This window comes from Tursiops truncatus, chromosome 11 (genome assembly GCF_011762595.2).
Source record: "Tursiops truncatus isolate mTurTru1 chromosome 11, mTurTru1.mat.Y, whole genome shotgun sequence".
Classification (NCBI taxonomy): domain Eukaryota; kingdom Metazoa; phylum Chordata; class Mammalia; order Artiodactyla; family Delphinidae; genus Tursiops; species Tursiops truncatus.
Genome location: NC_047044.1, coordinates 6,625,695 through 6,644,119, shown reverse-complemented (window position 1 = coordinate 6,644,119; position 18,425 = coordinate 6,625,695). Strand labels below are relative to the sequence as shown.

Genomic DNA, 18,425 nt, shown 5'->3' with positions numbered 1-18,425 from the left:
TTGCAGAGCTCAGACCCAAACTCAGGCCTGCAAACGCCCCTGGCCTGCACTCAACGCTGCATCAGGCAGTTCAGGGAAACGGTGCATCGAGCCAAAGCTTTATGGACAATATGCTCCGCAAGGCCCCCGGTGGACACAGTTGAGGCCACAGGCTGGGTCTTGGTGCTGGCAGTGGTGGAGCTGTTTGCACCAGGCTGATGCGTGAGGTCAGGGGAGGTTTGGGGGACATAGGAGGGGTAGGATTCCCTCCACCAAACCCTCAAAGCTCAGAGACAAGAGGGTGGGGAAGGGGTGTGGCACAGCAGAGAGACAGAGCCAGGTGCCCACAGGGGAAGGACCAGGAATAATGGGGTGCTGTCTGCTGCTCCAAGAGGTTCTAGAAGGGACCTCCCTGGTGCTCCAGTGGTTAAGACTCCACGCTCCCAATGCAGGGAGCATGGGTTTTGTCCCTGGTCGAGGAACTAAGGTCCCAGATCCCGCATGCTGCAAGGCGCTGCCCCAAACTAAGAGAGTTTCTAGGAGACCACAAGGTGTTTCCATCTCTTGCGAAAGAGCAGTTTCTCTTCTGCATGTTTGCTGCAATACTGGGGGGGAAATCTGTTGTTTCTTTCCAGTCAAGAGAGTTACAGAAATGCTTCTCACAGCAGCACCCCGAAAAGCCTCTTCCACTCAGGTACTAGGATGTGCCAGGTCCCTTCTGGGGAGGAGGGACCACACAAAGAGAAATGATGGGAATTGGGGGGAAATTAAGTTAAAAATGAAAAAGCAGGCGTTCCAACACATTGTCACCCACAAGCCACATTTCCTCAGGCCATCTTTGCATCTGTCCATGGGTGGGTGAGGGGGGGGTGTGTGAGGTGCCCAGATGAAAGGAGATGACCTCACAGGGGGCCGGGCCTCGAGGCCTGCAGTAGGTGCCACACAGTCAAGTCTTGCCTCCCCAGGGGGGTAGATCTTTCTGTGAAGAATGTTCTTTACAAAGAAAGGTAAGAGGACCCCCCAGAGCCCACTGCCAAGAGTCCTGGCTCGGGGCTGAACCTGGCCTCTACTTACCCTCCAGGCCATGGGCAAGCTACCTGGCCTCCCTGGGCCTCAATTTCCCGGTTCCTGAATGGTGCCAGTGGGGACAGCACCCCAAGGGAGCCTCGAGGGGGCCTGAGTATGCATGTGAAGCCCAGCTTATGTGCTCAAAGAGGCTAATTCGTGATAATAAGAATAGCTGTTATTGTTTATGGTATAACCGAAAGGCAGAGGATGAAGTAGAGGGTGGAGAGCAGCTCCTGGAAAGCTCATAAAAGTCAAGGGGAAGGGGAAGGAAAGCACCCAGCCTGCACCGCGGGGGGCAGGGGGAGGACTCCTGGGGCTGCAAGAAGGTCGGCACTGCCCAGGTGAGACGGCACTGCCCAGGTGAGACCGAGCCTCAGGGACCCCGGGGTGGGCAGCCCTGGCCAGGGACGCTCCTGGGAGTTCCCTGGCCTGGATGAACTCGCCCCAAAGCCACTCATCCCAGCGCCTGGCTTGGATCCAGTCCACCCAGCTTCTGAGGGAACCTGGGACCAGGAAAGGGGCACAGTGTCAGCCCCCGGAAAGTAATGATGTGGCCTCTGGTTGTATTTCAGGAAGTGGGAGGTGCCCCCTTTCTGGCAACAGTGGCAATTCTGTGCCCCAGGCATTGTGCTCCCATGGCCAGCAGCTGCCTCCCTCCTCCCCCAGCTAAGAGGGGCCACACCTGGGCAGGTTCCATGCGGTGGCTCCACTGTAAGCTGCCTTGGGAGGGAGCTGTCCCTCCCCAGGGATTGCCCACCCAACTGGATGCCCCCAGGCCGCAGCAACGCCCACCCACCTCTTTGAAGGGCCAGGAGGTCAGGCTGTGCTGGGAGGGAGGCTGTTTCAGCAGCGAGGGTGGGGAACGCTGCCCCCGCCTCTTCAAAGCCACCTTGGCAAGGCCTTAGCTAAACATCTCCTGGTCCCTGAAGGCTTCCCCTGTGAAGTCTGCAATGTTCAAACGCAACCAGCAAATCCCCCGAGACAGGTCCCGGGAACTAGCCGCGGGGCAACACGAGCCAGAGAGGAGCGCGTGGGAAGGAGGATGGCGTACCTGTGCCTGCGAGCTGCAGGGTCCAGGGGAGCAGGAACAAGCCCAGGAGCCGGGGGGCTGGGATGGGGCCCGGTGGGGCCCGCCACCAAGGAGGCCGGCTCTCCATCGGGGCCCCCGGGTCAGTGTCCGTCCTTCCTCTTTAGCTCACATGAGAAGACAGCCTGCTGGCATCCACAGTTCCCCTTGGCTTAGCCAATAAGCTCCTCCCTGGCCGCCCTTCCGCTTCCTCAAGGCCTCAGTTGGCCCCCTTGTCCTCTCAATAACCCCAGAATTGGGCTTCCCTGGTGGCGCAGTGGTTGAGAGTCCGCCTGCTGATGCAGGGAACACAGGTTCGTGCCCCGGTCCGGGAAGATCCCACATGCCGGTCCGGGAAGATCCCACATGCCGCGGAGCGGCTGGGCCCGTGAGCCATGGCCGCTGAGCCTGTGCGTCCGGAGCCTGTGCTCCGCAATGGGAGAGGCCACAACAGTGAAAGGCCCGCGTACCAAAAAAAAAATAAAAATAAAAAAAATAACCCCAGAATTTCCACTCAAGTAGTGGGAACAGCCCCAGGCCAGGTGGCCGGCCTCCAGGTGAGGATCTTGTCCAGGGGAAGAGTTGGGAGGGGCTAGGCCTCCCAATCCCCCCGGGGGGTGGGCTTCTCCCTCCTCAGCCCCTTTCCAGCTAGTGGCCTGTCCAGAAGACACTGGTGACAGAGGTGGGCACAGGATTTCCATGGGATTTACAGGGCTGGTTTAGCTGCTCACGCCTGAAACTCTTAACAAAAACAAAAAACCAACCCCATTCACAGAAAGTTCCCCTCGGAAATAGTCCAGGAGCCCGTTGGATTAAGGTGCTCCTCCAAGAGTAGGGTTTTGGGTGTGGGAGCAGGGGGTGGAAGTGGTCGGGAGGATGGGATGGGGCAGGCCGTCAGGGGGAGGGCAGGAGCCACAAGTTCCCAGCTTTCCACGGGGCCAAAGAGCCCGTCATTAGTCCAGTGAAGGCCACCCTGGGTGCCCCGCAGAGGCCCAGCCAACGCCTCCCCTCTGACCGACCTCACGTGAGATGTCTTTCCTCGCTGCAGCTTCCCTAAACTTGAGCCACCGCTTCTCCACCAGGAGACACGTGAATTTCTTCCCCATCCAGCCAGAACAGCAGCCCCTGTCCCCCCTCCACAGGCCCCAGCACAGGTAATTCTTTGCCGCCTGGGCCCCTTTCCCCCGCAGACTGGGAGCCGCTCGGCCTGGCCTTCTGGAGCCCAGCACCGGGCAGGGCTGAATGTGGGGGGACAGAGGTCTGCCGCGTGTCCGGAGTGGCAGAGGGAAGGGGTCTGGGGAGGTGGTGAGAGGAGCCAGCTGGCACGGGAGGAAGGCGGGCTGAATGGAAGGTGATGTGTTTCAGCGCAAGCTGAGCGCTTCCCCTCCTTTCCCCATTAGTGCCCATCAACCCTCAAGATAAAGGTTTTTATCCCAATTTGACAAACTACGCCCCCGAGAGGTAAAGCAACTTGCCGAGATCAGGGTGGGTACCTGGGGCGGGCATTCAGTGCCCAGCTGTGTGAAGCCGGAACCTCTCTCCCCACCCCTGACGCGGCCCCCAGGGATGGCAGGACGGGGTCCAGTTTCCGCCCTTCGTCTGAGTGCTTTCCCCTCAGCCACTTAGCACACAAACAATGAAAACCAGAAGCCGTTTCCCACCAACTCCAGGAGTGCCAGGAGGATGGCAAGCAGCAGGGCCCGCCCACCAGGTGAGGAAGACGTATGAACACAAGACATTTCCTACTGGCTGGGGGGCGGCAGGGACCCCAGTGGTATTGACTGTTGATCTATCACAGTGATACATGATAGCATATGTCACAGCGAGACACAGATAATCTGCTTCACGCTGTTTCCGAGCTCCTGGGGGGAGCAGGTTGTCTAAGCACCTCGATGCCATGGTGATAGACGTCATGTTAATGCCTCCACGCACGGAGGGAGCACTGTAAAGGCATCAGTCTGTGCCTCTGGGGTCTCTTTAGGACTCGGCATCGGAAGGCAGCCGAGCGCCAGGCAGCCTCGGAACACGGACCCGGGCTCTGCCTCCACACCTGCCTGTCCACTCCGGGGCTGCTCTACCTTCCCCCGGCCATCAACACAAGGCCCTGGGCCCCCTAACGGGGCAGCCCACCTCCGGATCTGCACGCTCAGAGCCCCAGGAGCTTTGCCACCTCTGAGCCCAAGTCCAGCCCACGGCCTCTTGCCTGCCTGTGGCCTTGTTTGTCTTCTTTACCTCTGACCCCCCCGAGCCTAGCACAGTGCCGGCACCTAGTATGTGCTCGATAAATACTGGTGCATGAATGATGCATGAATGAGCATAAGACGGGGGTAAAGTGCCTCCTGCCCAGGCTTGCTCTGAAGGTGGGTGCCTAACATCGAGCCTGGCTCATAGTAGGCTCCCTTCAGGCCCCCGTGGGATGGCTGGACTCCAGGGTGGGGCAGGAGGAGGGCCATGCCCTCCCCGGGCAGATGTGACCTGAAAAGAAGTGGCTGGGGGTCTTGGGTCATTGTTGAGTTTCGTAGATGTTCTGAAGCCACCCAGTCTCCTGGGGAGAGGCAGGCATGGACCTTGGGTGGGGAGCCAGAGGGCCCAGGTTGTACTGTCTGGGCCTCAGGAACAAGGGTGATGGAAGAGAAACCACAGCACATCCAGAAACCTCATTTTCTTCAAGACTCTCCACCTCCTCTCACTGAAGTGGCCACCAAGCAATGAACTTGCTGGACTTTGGTCCATAGGCTTCTCCTCTTCCCTGCCCTTGGTAGGAGCTTCGAATAAGTGGGTGAAAGGAAGAGCAGAGGACATGAGGCTCTGTTGGCATCTCCAGTGGGCAGCCAGGAGCTTCGCGGCCTTTGGGCCAGGCCTCCACAGCTGAGTCTGCAGGCGAGGGCCCTGGGGCCGGCGGACTCAGCCCCTGCTCTTGTCCAGTCATCTGTCTGCCTGTCCACCCATCCATCCATCCATCCCTTCACATTTTGCTGAGCACCTGTTCTTCACCAGGCACTGGCCTCAACAGAAGGATGCAGAAGTGAAAGACCCCAGCTTCGAGGAGCCCATGTCTCCGGGCAGGGGGAGAACTATAATATATATATATATATAGAGAGAGAGAGAGAGAGAGAGAGGCCTAATATATAGGCCTCCAGATAATATAATATAATCAACACAATTATACAATCACATCACAGTTCAGAGCAGTTACTCAATGCCATACACCATCCAAAATGATTTTAATCTACACATCAATTTAATCCTCACTGCAATTCTACGAGGCAGGTACTATAATCACTACCATTTTACAGATAAGGACACTGAGGCACAAGGAGGTTAAAATAAAATTTGCTCAAGGTCACACAGCTAAGAAATGTGTCCAGGGGAAATGACCCAGCCTCTGCTCCTAACCACTGCTCCAGCCCGCCTCAATGGCAGAAGTGTGTACAGAGCAAAGAGGGAGGCAGGGGAAGAAGTGAACTACTCGGGGTGGAGGGAGGAGGGGCTACCCAGGAGGACTTCATGGAGGAGGTGGCAGCTGTGAAGGAAGAGGAAATGGGGGAGCACACACATCCCCTAAAGTCCTAAGGTGCCTTGTCCACACAAAGACTAAAGCTTTCCAAACTGGACCACAATTGCTGGCCTCCATACACATATTAAGTGCCTACTGTATGCCAGGCAGTGGGAGTATAAAACATAAATCTTACTTTTGCCCTTAAGGTGCTCCCTGTCTAGGGAGGAAAACAGAAGCCCCAGACAGGATTTCCAACTGCCCCAAGTGAGTGAGGGTGAGTGATCGAGTGAGGTGAGGCCCCTGGAGCCGCGCTTGGCTCCAACGCTCAGGATCTTCTGTGTCTTCTCTGCGTTTCCATTCTCCTCCCTTTCCTACCTGCAGGAAGTCACTTCCTTCCTCGGTATAGACGCCAGCACCAGAGGAGCCCACCAGTTGGAGGGGCCCCCGAGAACGCCCTCTGAACTGGCCTGCTGGTCGAGATGGAAAATGTCCCCCTCTGTCGGGCCTCTACGTCCCCACTGCCCGGGGTACCAGGGGCAGCTGGGTCGGCTCCTTGTTTCCTTCCATCCTCTCCCTCAAGCACCCCCACACTGGAGAGAGCGGTGCGGAGGGCAGCCTCCCTCCTCTCCTAGCAATACTCAGGTTCGCCTTGGAGGCCCCCTTTCTGCACCATGTAGCAGCCTGCAGGTGGGTGGTGCTGACGGACCCCCCACCGCTGACCTCAGTCTGAGAGTGGACCTGACCACCAAGCCCAGGGGGCCTGAGAACTGGCTATAACTCAGTCGAATGAGACCCATCTAATTGTGAACTTTCTCAGGAGGGAACGAGCTCTCTGTTGCTGTAGCCGTGCAAACCATCCACCCGCACGCTGCTGGAAGATGCCTACCTGGCCTGGAATGCTGACCTGGCCCATCTCCAAAGTCCCTTCTCCGTTCAAGCTGCTCCGATTTTGGCCTGTTTATGAAATATTTGTTTCATGCCAGACATCATTCTAAAGGCTTTACGTGTATCGAATACTTCAGTCCTCACAGAAACCTCATGTGGGTAGGTGTTATTATTGCCCCCATTTTACAGATGAGGAAACTGAAGTTCAGAGACTGTAAGCCACCTAACCTAAGTCCACACAGCTAGTAAGCAGTGGAACAAGGACTTGAGCTCCTCGGCTGCACTTCTAATCACTACGCTCTCCTGCAATTCATTTGATTCTCCCAGGGGGGGCTCGTATTACAACCCTCATTTAGTGATGGAGAAAAATAAAGTGGCCTGCTTGGGGGTCCCAGAGGGGACCACAGTGCAGGGTTTTCCTATTGGACACATACTCAGAGTTAGATAAGACTCTCCTTGCTAACTCTGTTGGGGGGAGGCAGCAAGGAGCTAGTGCCCCCTCCCCAGCCCCTGCCACACTGAAAATAATCCTGAAGATCTGAAAAACAAAGGTGGCATCAGTTTTCAACCTTTATTCCATGTTCACCACGTGCCAAGGCCTTGTTAGGATTAGGCTCTTGGTACCGTTGTGTCCCCAGCAGAGACAAGCACCGACCAGGAGGCTAATCACTGGAGGTCCTTGGGCGGCGGGGACCAGAGCTTGAAGGTCCCGTACTCAAGCCGCCACCCCCTCCAGCCACGAGGACAGCCCCTGGGTTGTCCTGTGCTGATGGTGCCACCTGGTGGCACATGTGGCTCTCACCTGTAATGTCTTCCTCTCCAGGTCACTTCTTCCCTCTCTGGGGTCTTGGGCTGCCCAGAGGCCACTACGCAGCAAGGTCAGAGCAGGACTTGAGAGGCCACGTGATAAAGTCGCAGGGGGCAGGGGGTGGACAGGGCCGGCGGGACCAGGCATGCGCTGGGGGCCTGTGGGAACAGAGGGCAGGGCATGCGGCTGCAGGGCCCCAGCCAGCCTGCCTCCTTGGGCACACAGGAGCCTCCTTCAGAGCCCGCCCCACTCTGTCCTAACAGCTGCTTTGGCTGGGAACACCTTAGAAATTCCTCTTGGAAAGCTTCATAGGAGCCAGTTATTGGGCGCCAGGAAAACCAGTCCATGGCCCCCAGCAGGGCTCCCCATAGAGTTCAGCCAATTAAGGAAGCAATTAGCCTCCCCCGAGGCTAATTCATGCACTGGCACCTCACACAGCTTTATGGTTCTTTGGGACAGAGGGCCTCAGCTCCCTGCGGGCAGAGCGGGCTGTGCGGCAGCCACTCCTTACAAAGATTCCTGGTCCCACACCAGCCATCCAGCTCCACAAGGCTTCGGGAGGCCAGAGGACCTGTGTTTTAACAGATGCTGGTTGTCACACTTGAGAAACTGCCCGAAGTGCTTCCCAAGGCAGATTTCCAAGGGGCTGTGGGTAGGGTGATGGGCAGCTCTCCAGGGGGCCTGCTCTGAAGGGGCCACTGGCCAGCAGGAGCCCTTCGAAGAGGCTGGGTCGTCCCTCCTTCCTTCCTTCTCCCCCCTTCTCCTCCACTTGTCCTCCCTCCCTTCTCCCTCCCCCTTGGAAGGCCGTTGTGGTGGAACTGGAACAAGCCCCCTCCATTTGCATCCCAGCCCTACCTCCTAAGCCAGTGGGGGCAGTTTCCTCACCTACAGTATGGGGGTGAAGTACCCTCCTTGCACGGATTGGATGAGGAACAGTTGTGGTAACACAGGTGAGAGTGCTTGGCAAAGAATGAGATGTTGATTGGAAGTAGCTGTTTTGCCTCAGCCTTTGAGCCTCTCTCGAGTAGGTCTCTTTACAAGAGGTGGGCCGGCGGCTCGGAGGGGAGCAGGTTCTGCAGAGAACAAGCGTCCAGCATCAGGAGATGAGGCAGGTGTAGCCCCCAAAGGTATGCGGTTATGGATGAGGAACTCTGCCTGGGGGGCGGGTCTGGGGGCAGCAGGGAGACACGCGGGAAGGTTGGAGAGTGGGAACGGGACGGGAGGCCTTCCAGGCAGCCTGGAGTCCTCGAGCTGGACCCCTGGTAGGTTCCAGAGCAGGGTGCAGGGGGCTGGGCAGCATCCGGTGACTCTCCCACCAGCTGACCCCTCAGGAAAGCTCTGCTCTCCCCTCTCCTCCCTGCCCAGAGGTACCTTTCCTCTCACTTCTCTTCCCATCGAACTGTGTCTAGGCCCGCTCCCTCATACCCTCTGCCTGGGGAGACCTGGGTCAAGGTCAGAAGGCCTTAGGTCCACAAACAGCAAAGAACCCAAGCCAGCACCTCTAGTTCCTACAGGAGTCCAGAAGTCCCTCCAATGGCCCACAAGGAACTTTGGTTCGCTCATTCATTCATTCAGCAAATATCTCCAGGGCGTTGCTCTGAGCCAGGCCCTGTCCTGGGCACTTTCCATCTAGGACAGAGCTTGACACCCACACATCTAAGTCACAACCCAGTGGGAACCCAGTGTGAAGGGGACACAAGCCCAGATCAGGCTGAGCCTGCCATGGAAACCAAGGCCACAACATTCACAGAGTCTTGGTAAGATGCTCCAGGAGTAGAAGAGAGAGGGCTGGCAGGAGGGGCTGGGACGTCAGGTCCAGGCTAAGAAGCTGAGACAGGACAGGGGTCCAGGGGAGCCAGACTGGGACGGACTCCCTCCTCCCCCATCCTCTGACGAAGCTACCTTCTCTCTCCAGTGTCAACAATCAGATGAATGAAACCATTTATTTTTCTATTAAAAAATTACTGGTATTGCAACTAGTATAGATTCCTACTGTTTTCACTTCACAGTACAGATTTTCAGCCACACTCTGAGTTAAGCAGATTCCTGGCTGTTCCTGGAAGCCCGGCATCATTTATGACACGGTTTCTGAGTGGAAAGACTTTCTCCAGAAGACACAGCTCATTTGGAAGTAAAGAGATTTCCTGCGTTCACTGCAGTGAAAATCCTGTTCTTTACAAAACCGCCTGCAACACTGAGGAGAGGCGGTGGGCTTTTTAGGACCAGAAATCTTCATGGGGTGTGCTGATCGAGAAGGACCACAGTCTGCTCTTCGTCCAGGTAGAAAAAGAAAGGGGAAAAGTCAACTGAGTCTAGACCTTTGGATGTTGCACCGTGAAATTTCCACCAGGTCACAGGATGGGCAGCAGCCTGAGAGCCCAAAGATTTCACTCACCCAGAAACCTCCTCCCCAGGAAATTCCCCCACCCCCACGGAGCCCAAAGGAAAGTATTTTCAGGCTTCTTCCATTGGACTTGGGTGAAAGTATTCCTAAGCAGTGGCCCAGCCTGGCTGGGAGCCCGGGCCTGAGTCACCGCATCCCTGCGCCCTGCTGGCCACTTCTTTTCCTTTCTTCCCTCCCTGAATCTAGCTGCTGATCTTTGTGTCACCACCTTCTGGAAGATGAGCCATGCGCAGGCCATGGCCATCCCTGAGCTGCCCATGGGACCGGGGCTGGGCTCCTTGCCAGATGCAGCTGACCTCAGAGTAGGCAGGAGGCCCATTGTCACCTGGCCCAGGGCCTGGACCCAGGCAAGGGTCCCCTCTGACACCATCCTTCCCCCTCCCCCCCAGAGGGGGAGGGGAGGAGACTAGCAAATGGTGCTGGGGTCCGGGCAGCTGAGGGGACAGCTGTGCTTGGGGTCAGGTGGGAAGGGTGGAAGCAGGGGTGAGAGCAGGAGGCCTTGGCTGTTTGCGGAACACACTGGGGGAGGAGGAGATGAGGGGGGATGGGTTCAGTGGGCTTCCTGGGGTCTGCAGGTGGCCTGGGGCTCCTGCCACCTCTCCCTGGAGTCCCTATGGCTTTGCTCCCTCCCCCCCCACCCCTCCCTCTGCTTGTGTTCCCTTGACGGGAGGCTCTCAGGCTCACAGAGCTGCCCCTGCCCTGGATGAAATGTCTTTCCCTCGGAGTTGTTTTTTTTTTTTAAGAAGGATACAAGTCCTCCTTTTTTTTTTTTTTTTAAATTTACTTAATTTTGGCTGCGTCGGGTCTTCGTTGCTGCGTGCAGGCTTTCTCTAGTTGCGGCGAGCGGGGGCTACTCTTCGTTGCGGTGCGTGGGCTTCTCATTGCAGTGCCTTCTCTTGCTGCGGAGCACGGGCTCTAGGCGCGCGGGCTTCAGCAGTTGCAGCACGCAGGCTCAGTAGCTGTGGCTCATGGGCTCTAGAGCACAGGCTCAGTAGTTGTGGCACACAGGTTTAGTTGCTCCACGGCATGTGGGATCTTCCCAGACCAGGGCTTGAACCCATGTCCCCTGCACGGGTAGGCGGATTCTTAACCACTGCGCCACCAGGGAAGCCCTTTCCCTCAGAGTTTTCACCTCCAGGTCTTTCTTCTTCCATTTCCCGAGCAGGTCTCTTTCCTTCTCACAGGTGAGGACAGGGGGGTGTGGTGTCCTGCCTCCCCTCTTCAGGCCAGGACATCCCTGGTCCTGATCATTCCCCCCACCCGGCTTCCAGACCCTTCCCCATAGAGGGCTCCTCCAGCCTGCATCTCCCTAGTGCCCAGCTGGGGTCTGACCAGGGCTGAGGTCAATGGGACCATGGCCCCGCCCACATTCTGGACAGATGCCTCCTGAGAATCCCCTACCTCCTTCTGGGTCCCCTGTTTCCCCTGAGCTGCTGGTCGACCCTCTGCTGTGCCCCCTCTATGCCCCAGAGGCCACCCCCCACGTGGGTCCTCTTTTGAAGTAACTCATGATGTTGACTAACGTCTGCCTCTCACGTGGCAAAGCCTGCCCTTCCCTGAAGGGGCCCATTAGGGCGGCCCGAAGGGAGAGGCACTGCCGCAGAAGACCCCCTCTTTATCCTGACAGGCTGATCCCAACCCCTCACATCATTGGCTGAGATTGTTCACAGGTCATTTTGATTTAGAAAAAGGCTTTCTCGGGCTCTCGGGATCCGCTCTCTATGCGGAAGTTCAGAGCAAAGGCAAAGATAATACTCACCCTCTTAGCGGGGCCCATGGGAGGAACTGAAACCATCTTTGTGAGACATGCGCCAGGAAAAGACGGAGGGAAGGGGCTAAGAACTGGCATCTGTTACGGACGCAGAGGCCTGCAGGCACTTCACACACGTGATGTCACAGCCCCCCAGGAGGGACGCGATCCCCCTGTTGACAGAGAAAGCACCGAGCTGGGGAACCCGGCCAGCCAGGACCCAGAGCGAGGCAGTGGTAGGAACAAGCCCCTCTCTTCTCTGTAAACCGCCTGCTCTCAGCACAGAGGAAACTGGGGTCTGAGGCTTACAATTTCCAGGGGATTTTCACTGGAAAAAATCCCTACAAGTGCAAAGCCAACTTTAGGTATGACTGTGAATATTAACTTCCCCTTCTTGTGAGAACAGAACCCACAAGTTACAAGTTCTAAAAGGCTGACAGAACCATAACATTAAGCAACCCAGGAACATAGACTATTGTGTATGGACTGTCCGCCCACCTCTACAATGCATTCCCTGTGATTTTGTACACTGATCACCTCTTTGTTGGACAAGGATTCTGGAACGTCATATTCTATCGAGAGAATATAAACTTCGACCAAGTTTCCTTCATAGATGAGCAGGAAGAATTCAGGGCATGTCCAGGTTCCTCACGCGGGGACTCCCCTGCTCCTTGGATGGACGACCCTCCATACCCAGTGTGGCTGTGCTGTCCTCTCTGCAGGGACCTATTGTGAGTTATGTTCATTGATGTCAATATTTCATGTCAAATCACCAGGAGATTTAAACCTTATTCCATCGTGTTCATCGGATGTCCTCTTCTTCATTCATTGGTGGGAGAATTCCTGGAAGCCATCTGGACCCTCAACGGCCCAAGAACTGGCCTCCACGTGGAGGTAACTGGCAGCCACATAACCCAGGGCCAGTCCAGCGCCAGCCGCCTGGAAGAGAGAAGAGAAGGGAATCGAGGGGAAAGAGGTTTAACTAACTGAGGTTGAAACGTCTCACATCTGCAAACCTTACAGAAACCTATGGTCATGTGAACGCAATGCAGTTACATATTGCAATTCAGTGGCCGAAATAAAGCCTGAATTTTGACTGAATGGCACTGACTGAGCAGGTACATCCAGGCAGGCGGAACCAAGCCACTCCTTGGCTGTTCCAGAGAAAGTGCCCCAAAGAGGATGCGGCAGCCAAACTCCTGCTAGTTTTCCGTCTCTCTCAAAAGGCGCAGCCTTGGAAATAACCCTTGCAGGTAGGGGTGGCCTCTCTGCCTTATAGGAAACTGAGTCTGGACTTGGAGGCAGGAGATCTGGGTTCAAGGCCCAGCCCGGCCTCTTCCTACCTGCGGGAACTTGGGCAAGTCATGAGGGTCCTCTGAGCCTCCCCTTCCTCCTCCATGAGGCCGATGAAAAGAACAGCCACAAGGAACGGGAGTGCCTGTGAGTGAGAGCCTGTGGACGTGCACGGGGCTGTTCACTTCTGTCCGGGGATCCTGCCGTCTGGGGCTCTGCAGGGGGGCCCAGGAGCCCGGTTCTGGGAGCTCCTCTGTCTCCCCAGGCATGGAGAAGGGGGTGATGTCTCTGATCAGGATTCTGAACCAGTTCCAACTAGGCTGTGGTTTCCCAGCAGGCGGGGCGCCAGCCTCCCGCCCTGGCCTCGGCCTGCCCTCCACACGGGGGCGCTCTGACCAGCCCACCCGGCCACCTCGGCAGCCAGGCTCCGCCTCGTTTCCTTTCCCTTTCAGACATGACGGATGACTGACGGCTCCTCCTCCAGCTGTAGAGAACTCCAGCCCGCACTTTGCCTCCAACTCGATCGTGCAGGACCCAGCTCCCCTTCATCCTGGCACCAAACGTCTGTTTGATCAGCTTTTCATCCGTTTTCCGAAAATGTGGTGATTTGAGGCTATTCTGAATCTTGCAGAACTGTACGTGTTGCACCCTGGCAAGATATTGATGAAGCCCCAAAGCTGATACTGGAGATGCCCTGCTCTCTGACAGCCCCTTCATCCCCTCACGGCCCCCTCCATGGCCCCCACAGCCCCTGGCTCTCTCCTCTTTGCCAGGGCCACCGTGAGGGACAGAGGGTCAGCTGAATGCGCTTAGCAGAGGGTCAGAGAGGCGGTGAACGTGTCCTCACCGGGTGGGGATCCTCTGTCCTGCCCCACCCCCAGGTCAGCTGGGAGGGGAGGGGTGGGGCGGGAGGGGCGTTGGGGTAGCATACAACAAGGTGGCATCTCCGTCCTGACATCCTGGATTCCACGGCCCCTCTGCTCAGCCTTCGTGACAGTAAAAAAAAAAAAAAAAAAAAAAAGATTGTTTCAGTGCTGGTTAAGTGTTCTGCATCTCACATCTTTAGTAATAAGCTTTCTCATTTGACAGCAAATCCCAGTTTTACAAAGCACTTTTTCAACCATTTTTTCCCCTTGTGCACAGACCCCTGTAAGGTAGCAGCTCCCCAACTTTTCAGAGAAGGGAGCCAGGCATCGGAGAAGCTGTGGCAAGTTCATGAGTTACTGTCAAGGATGCTCATAGGTTGATCCAGCAACAGAAAAGCCAGGGGTACCCTGATTGGGAGCTGCGGGCGTCAGGGCAGGGAGCCAGGGGCCTGGTAGGCAAGGTTGTGGGTGGTGGCAGTGGACCTTGGACCAGGGCTCAGGATGGAAGCTCTGAAATCCCAAGGGTGAGGAAGGAGGACGAACAGAGCAGGGCAGAAACAAGGGCCCAGTGAGGATGCTGGGGGACAGAGTGAAATCAGAGCTCAGAAAGTGTAATAATCAAAGATCTATAAAGACAAAGCTCATCACACCCGCCCTCCCACCCCTCAGTCCCTCTCCCCCAAAGGGGTCTACACCCTCAGGCTCACCTGCAACCTTCCTCACTCTTCTGACCTGCAAACAAATAAAGCACAGAGCCACACACAGCCAGGGAACTGGGTTTGTTGGTTTTTACTGCGGTAGGGCCATCCTCGCCCTTTTCACCTGAATGCATCCTGCTTCGGGCCGGTGGGCAGGCCGGTGTGGGCTGCTCCAGCCTGCGCCTGGCCGGTGAGCTAAATCGGGAGGGAGGGCCAGGCAAGGCTGCAGAAAAGCAAAGATCTGTTGATCTGCTCTGCCCGGGGTGGGGTTGGGGGGACTGGCCCTGGGGGAAGAGGCAGAGGGCAGGGAACTGAAAGAAGCCAGCTGCGGTGGGGACAGCCCTGCCCGATTGACTGACCTGGAGAGGGCAGGAGTCCCCACAGTACAGTCAAGGCTGTTCCTAGGGTGGGGTGGGGCAGCAGGGGGAACAGGGGAGGCCCAGCAAAAACTGGCAGAACCACCCCCATCATAAAAGGATATGTTCTCGTCAGGCTCTTTTCTAATCCAGACTCCCCTCCCCCCCATTTCTCCCGGTCGCCTTGTTTCACCACAGACACCACTGGGGAAATCGCTGGGAGAAGGAAGGAGGGAGAAGCAATGGGGTTTATTAGGAATGGTGACTTTGTGATTTTCTGCTGCTAAGCGGCAACACGAGCTTGCCCTCCCCCCGCCTGCCGGACAGAGGAGAGGGGAGAGTGAGGCGCAGCCCCAGCCCGAGGTCTGGGCGTGACAGCATGGGGCAGCGAAGGCTACAGGGCCACCAGCGAGCACCAGGGCCCCAGCTTCTCTCCGCCCTCTCTGAGACAGTCTTACTGAATGTAGTCGGTTGAACTGTGTTCCCCAAAAGATATGTTCAAAGACTAACCCCCTGTGAATGTGACTTTATTTGGAAATAGGGTCTTTGCAGATATCATTAGTTCCTTTCATCTTGAGATGAAATCATCTTGGATTTAGGGTCGGCCCTAAATCCAGTGGCTGGTGTCCTTGTAAGAAGAGGAGGGGACACACAGAGACACAGGAAGCAAGTCCACGTGAAGGTGGAGACAGAGACTGGGGTGATGTAGTTACAAGCCAAGGGATGCTGGGGGCCACCAGAAGCAGGGAGAGGAAAGGAAGGATTCTCCCCCAGAACCTTCAGCAGGAGCATGACCCTGCCGACATCTCGACTTTGGAGCACTTACCTCCAGAACAAGTGTCTGTTGTCTGAAGCCACTCAGTTCGTGGTACTTTGTCACAGCAGCCTCAGGAAACGAATCCACTGAATAAAGAAACCAAGCAGGGATCATTAGGGAGGATGATGACTCTCCTGAAGAAGAGGCAGGCAAGGGATTTTAAACACCTCTGAATCCACTTGGGAGCAACCCTTTTACAACAAGGAGTAGTAAGAGAGAAGTCGGTAACCTTTTATTGTAAAGCCACATAACCTTATGAAAAGTCTGGAAAATAGAAAAGCACATTTACCTGTTATCCCATGATACCCTTTGGAGTCTACAGACCTGGGTTCAAATCCCTGCTCCATCTTCCTTTTGACTTGAACGTAATTCACTTCTCTGAGCCTCAGTTTATTCATCTGTAAAGTGGGGATAATAATCCTGCCCCCCCCCCAAATTTATTAGAATTAAACAAGAAAATACACACTAGGTCCTAGCACGTGCCTGGCTACTCACCAAATCTTAGTAAGGTGCTTGATGAATACTGGTTCCTCCCCCTCTCTGATAAAAAGCTCCAAAATGATGAGATTGAGTTCATTTTAAAATCCCTAAATGTGGATGTATCACAACTTTCTTCTTCCTTTATTTGGAAACAATGGTTTTTTTTTTTTTAACTTTTAGAAAGATTTATTTTTAAATTTACATACAATAAAATTCACTCTCTTGGGTATATAATTCTCTGGGTTTTGACAAGTGCATAGAGTCGTGTAACCACTACCATAGTCAATATAAAGAACATTCCAGGAACTTCCCTCGTGGCCCAGTGGCTGAGACTCCACATTCCCAATGCAGGGGGCCGGGGTTCGATCCCTGGTTAGGGAGCTAGATCCCGCATGCATGCCGCAACTAAGGAGCCCGCCTGCCCGACTAAAAAAAAGGATCCCGCACACCGCAACGAAGATACCGCGTGCCACGGCTAAGACCCAGCGCAGCCAAAATAAATAGATAATTTAAAAAAAAGAACAAAAAACAGTCCATCACCTCCCCAATTCCCTCCTGCAGCCCCTTTGTGGTCAGACCCCCGCCGCAGCCTTCAGGAACCACTGGCCTGTTCTCCTTTTGTCTTTTCCAAAAAGAGGTTCATAGACGTGGAATCGCAAGCACGTGGCCTATCGCGTCTGGATTCTTTCACCGGACATACGCTTCTGAGGTCCGTCCATGCTGTCGTGCGGCTTCCCCCGTATTGAGGAGGGGTTCCCGCCGAGTGTGCTCCTGTGTGGATGACCACAGTGGCTGACCCCTCCAGGTGAAGGATGCGGGCTCTTCCCCGATTTCAGTGACTATGAATAAAATTGCTATAAGCATTCATGTCTGGGTTTTCGTGTGAACATGAGTTTCCATTTCCCTTGGGTAACACCTGAGAGTGGGGTTCCAGGTTCCCATCAGGTTTCTAATGGCCTCTGAGTCAGACCTGCTCAGAGGTGGGGTAGAGAGAGGAGCACGGTCTGGGAAGATCTGGGTCCCTGTCACAGCTCAGGGATGACAAAGGTCAACCAACTGAGGAGCACTGCTGTCACTTCAGCCTCCTCCAGGTCTGCTTCCCTTCTCTTGGAACGACCAGGCCAGGGTGGGGAGGAGGGTGGCCAGCGACGGGCCCTGGGACTAAACCGAGCTTTGTGGTATAATCCATATGTTCCGCTGCAGCCCTCCGGGGTGGGGAGGTGGGAGCAGCTCTGTTTAGTTCTGGCGCTACTGGGCCTGCAGGTGGGTCTGCGCCATCCTTGCTCTCGCGGCTGTTTCTGGACTATTCTCCTCCCTCTTCCTTACAAAGCCTCCCTCTGCGCCTCCCGTCCTCAGCTCTCCTTACGTGTCACCTGTTACCTCTCCTTGCGGCAGGTACCCAGACCTCCAGGCCACGCCGCCCCCGGTCCTTGAAGATCCTAGAGCATGGCCTCCTGTCCCATCCACCAACTGCTCCTGTCTTCTCAGTGATTCCAGAATCCGTGTCGATAGTCCTTAGGCCTCTCAGTCCTTCACTTTCTCTCCTCCAATGGCTTTGTCCTCCTTGAAGCCCAAGGACCCAAGGCACGCTCTGGACCTTGCACCTGTGCCCAGATCCTTCAGCCCCTCAATCTCTAGCACTTCTTCGTCACCACCTCTTACCATCCACTTCCTGCTTCCAGATTCCTGCTTCCAACAATCCTTGGCTACCTCAGGGCCTACGAGCCATGATCTTACCCTCACCCCATCCTCACTCAACACCACAGCCACTCTGACACCTGGAAGCCCCCTCTCCATCCTCATCCTACTTGCCTGGGGAGAGCCCGGCTCTGGTTAGATCCCACCCTCCACCCACCTGTGCAGACGCCCACTCTCCCCAAGGTGGCTGGAGACCAACACACATCCCCATGGACCACTCTCACTCACGATCCAAATCGCCCACCCCGAAGGGGCCCCGCTGCCACCTGGTCCAGTTCCTGCCCCCGCTCTTTGGGGAATAACCCCACCTCCCCTCTCTGCTTCGCCCACCTGCTGTACTTCCCTGAGGAAAAGGAGAATCGGCCAGCAAAGAACTCAGGATCCCTCAAGATCCCTTGCCTCCACCCTTCTGCTTGTTCAGACTAAAACCTCGGGGTCGTCCTCACGTCCCCGCCTCCTCTCACACCCCACCCCTCCACCTGAAAGTATCCCCACAATACAGCCCCTCACGTCCCCTCCACGCCACCGGCCCCCTCCGAGCCCCTGTCTCCCACCCGGTTCACCGTGGAGCCTCCCCACCGAGCGCCCGCCTCTGCCTACGTGTCCTTCCCCAGCTTGTGCTCAGCAGCAGAGGGCTAAGCCGGGTCGCGTCACACCTGCACACCCTTCATGTCACTCGGGGTCAAAGCCAGTGTCCTTGAGCCCTCACAGGCTCTCTAGGACCTGCTGCCACCCCACCTGTTACTTTCCGTCCAGCC

General features: G+C 56.1%; 1 protein-coding gene and 1 long non-coding RNA gene across 3 annotated transcripts in view; both read right to left on the bottom strand.

Moving 5' to 3' along the window:
- NFAM1 (NFAT activating protein with ITAM motif 1) overlaps positions 1–2,256 on the bottom strand; it is a 37,146-nt gene extending 34,890 nt beyond the window's left edge. For both annotated transcript variants that reach the window (XR_012324594.1, XM_033865904.2), the window contains exon 1: positions 2,099–2,256. Coding sequence is in view for 1 of the 2 variants with exons in the window: in XM_033865904.2 (XP_033721795.1) it covers positions 2,099–2,204 (106 nt within the window). In the remaining variant the exon portion in view is untranslated. The remainder of the gene's footprint in view (positions 1–2,098) is intronic.
- A 3,038-nt stretch (positions 2,257–5,294) lies between these two features.
- On the bottom strand, positions 5,295–18,176 carry LOC109551540 (uncharacterized). Its single transcript, XR_012324600.1, has 10 exons — positions 17,343–18,176; positions 14,326–16,808; positions 13,600–13,738; positions 13,207–13,401; positions 11,997–12,398; positions 11,469–11,632; positions 8,191–8,378; positions 7,300–7,463; positions 6,499–6,566; positions 5,295–6,079 (listed from the first exon to the last, which is right to left on the bottom strand). It is a non-coding gene; the product is annotated as an uncharacterized lncRNA (long non-coding RNA).
- Between the last annotated feature and the right edge of the window lie 249 nt (positions 18,177–18,425).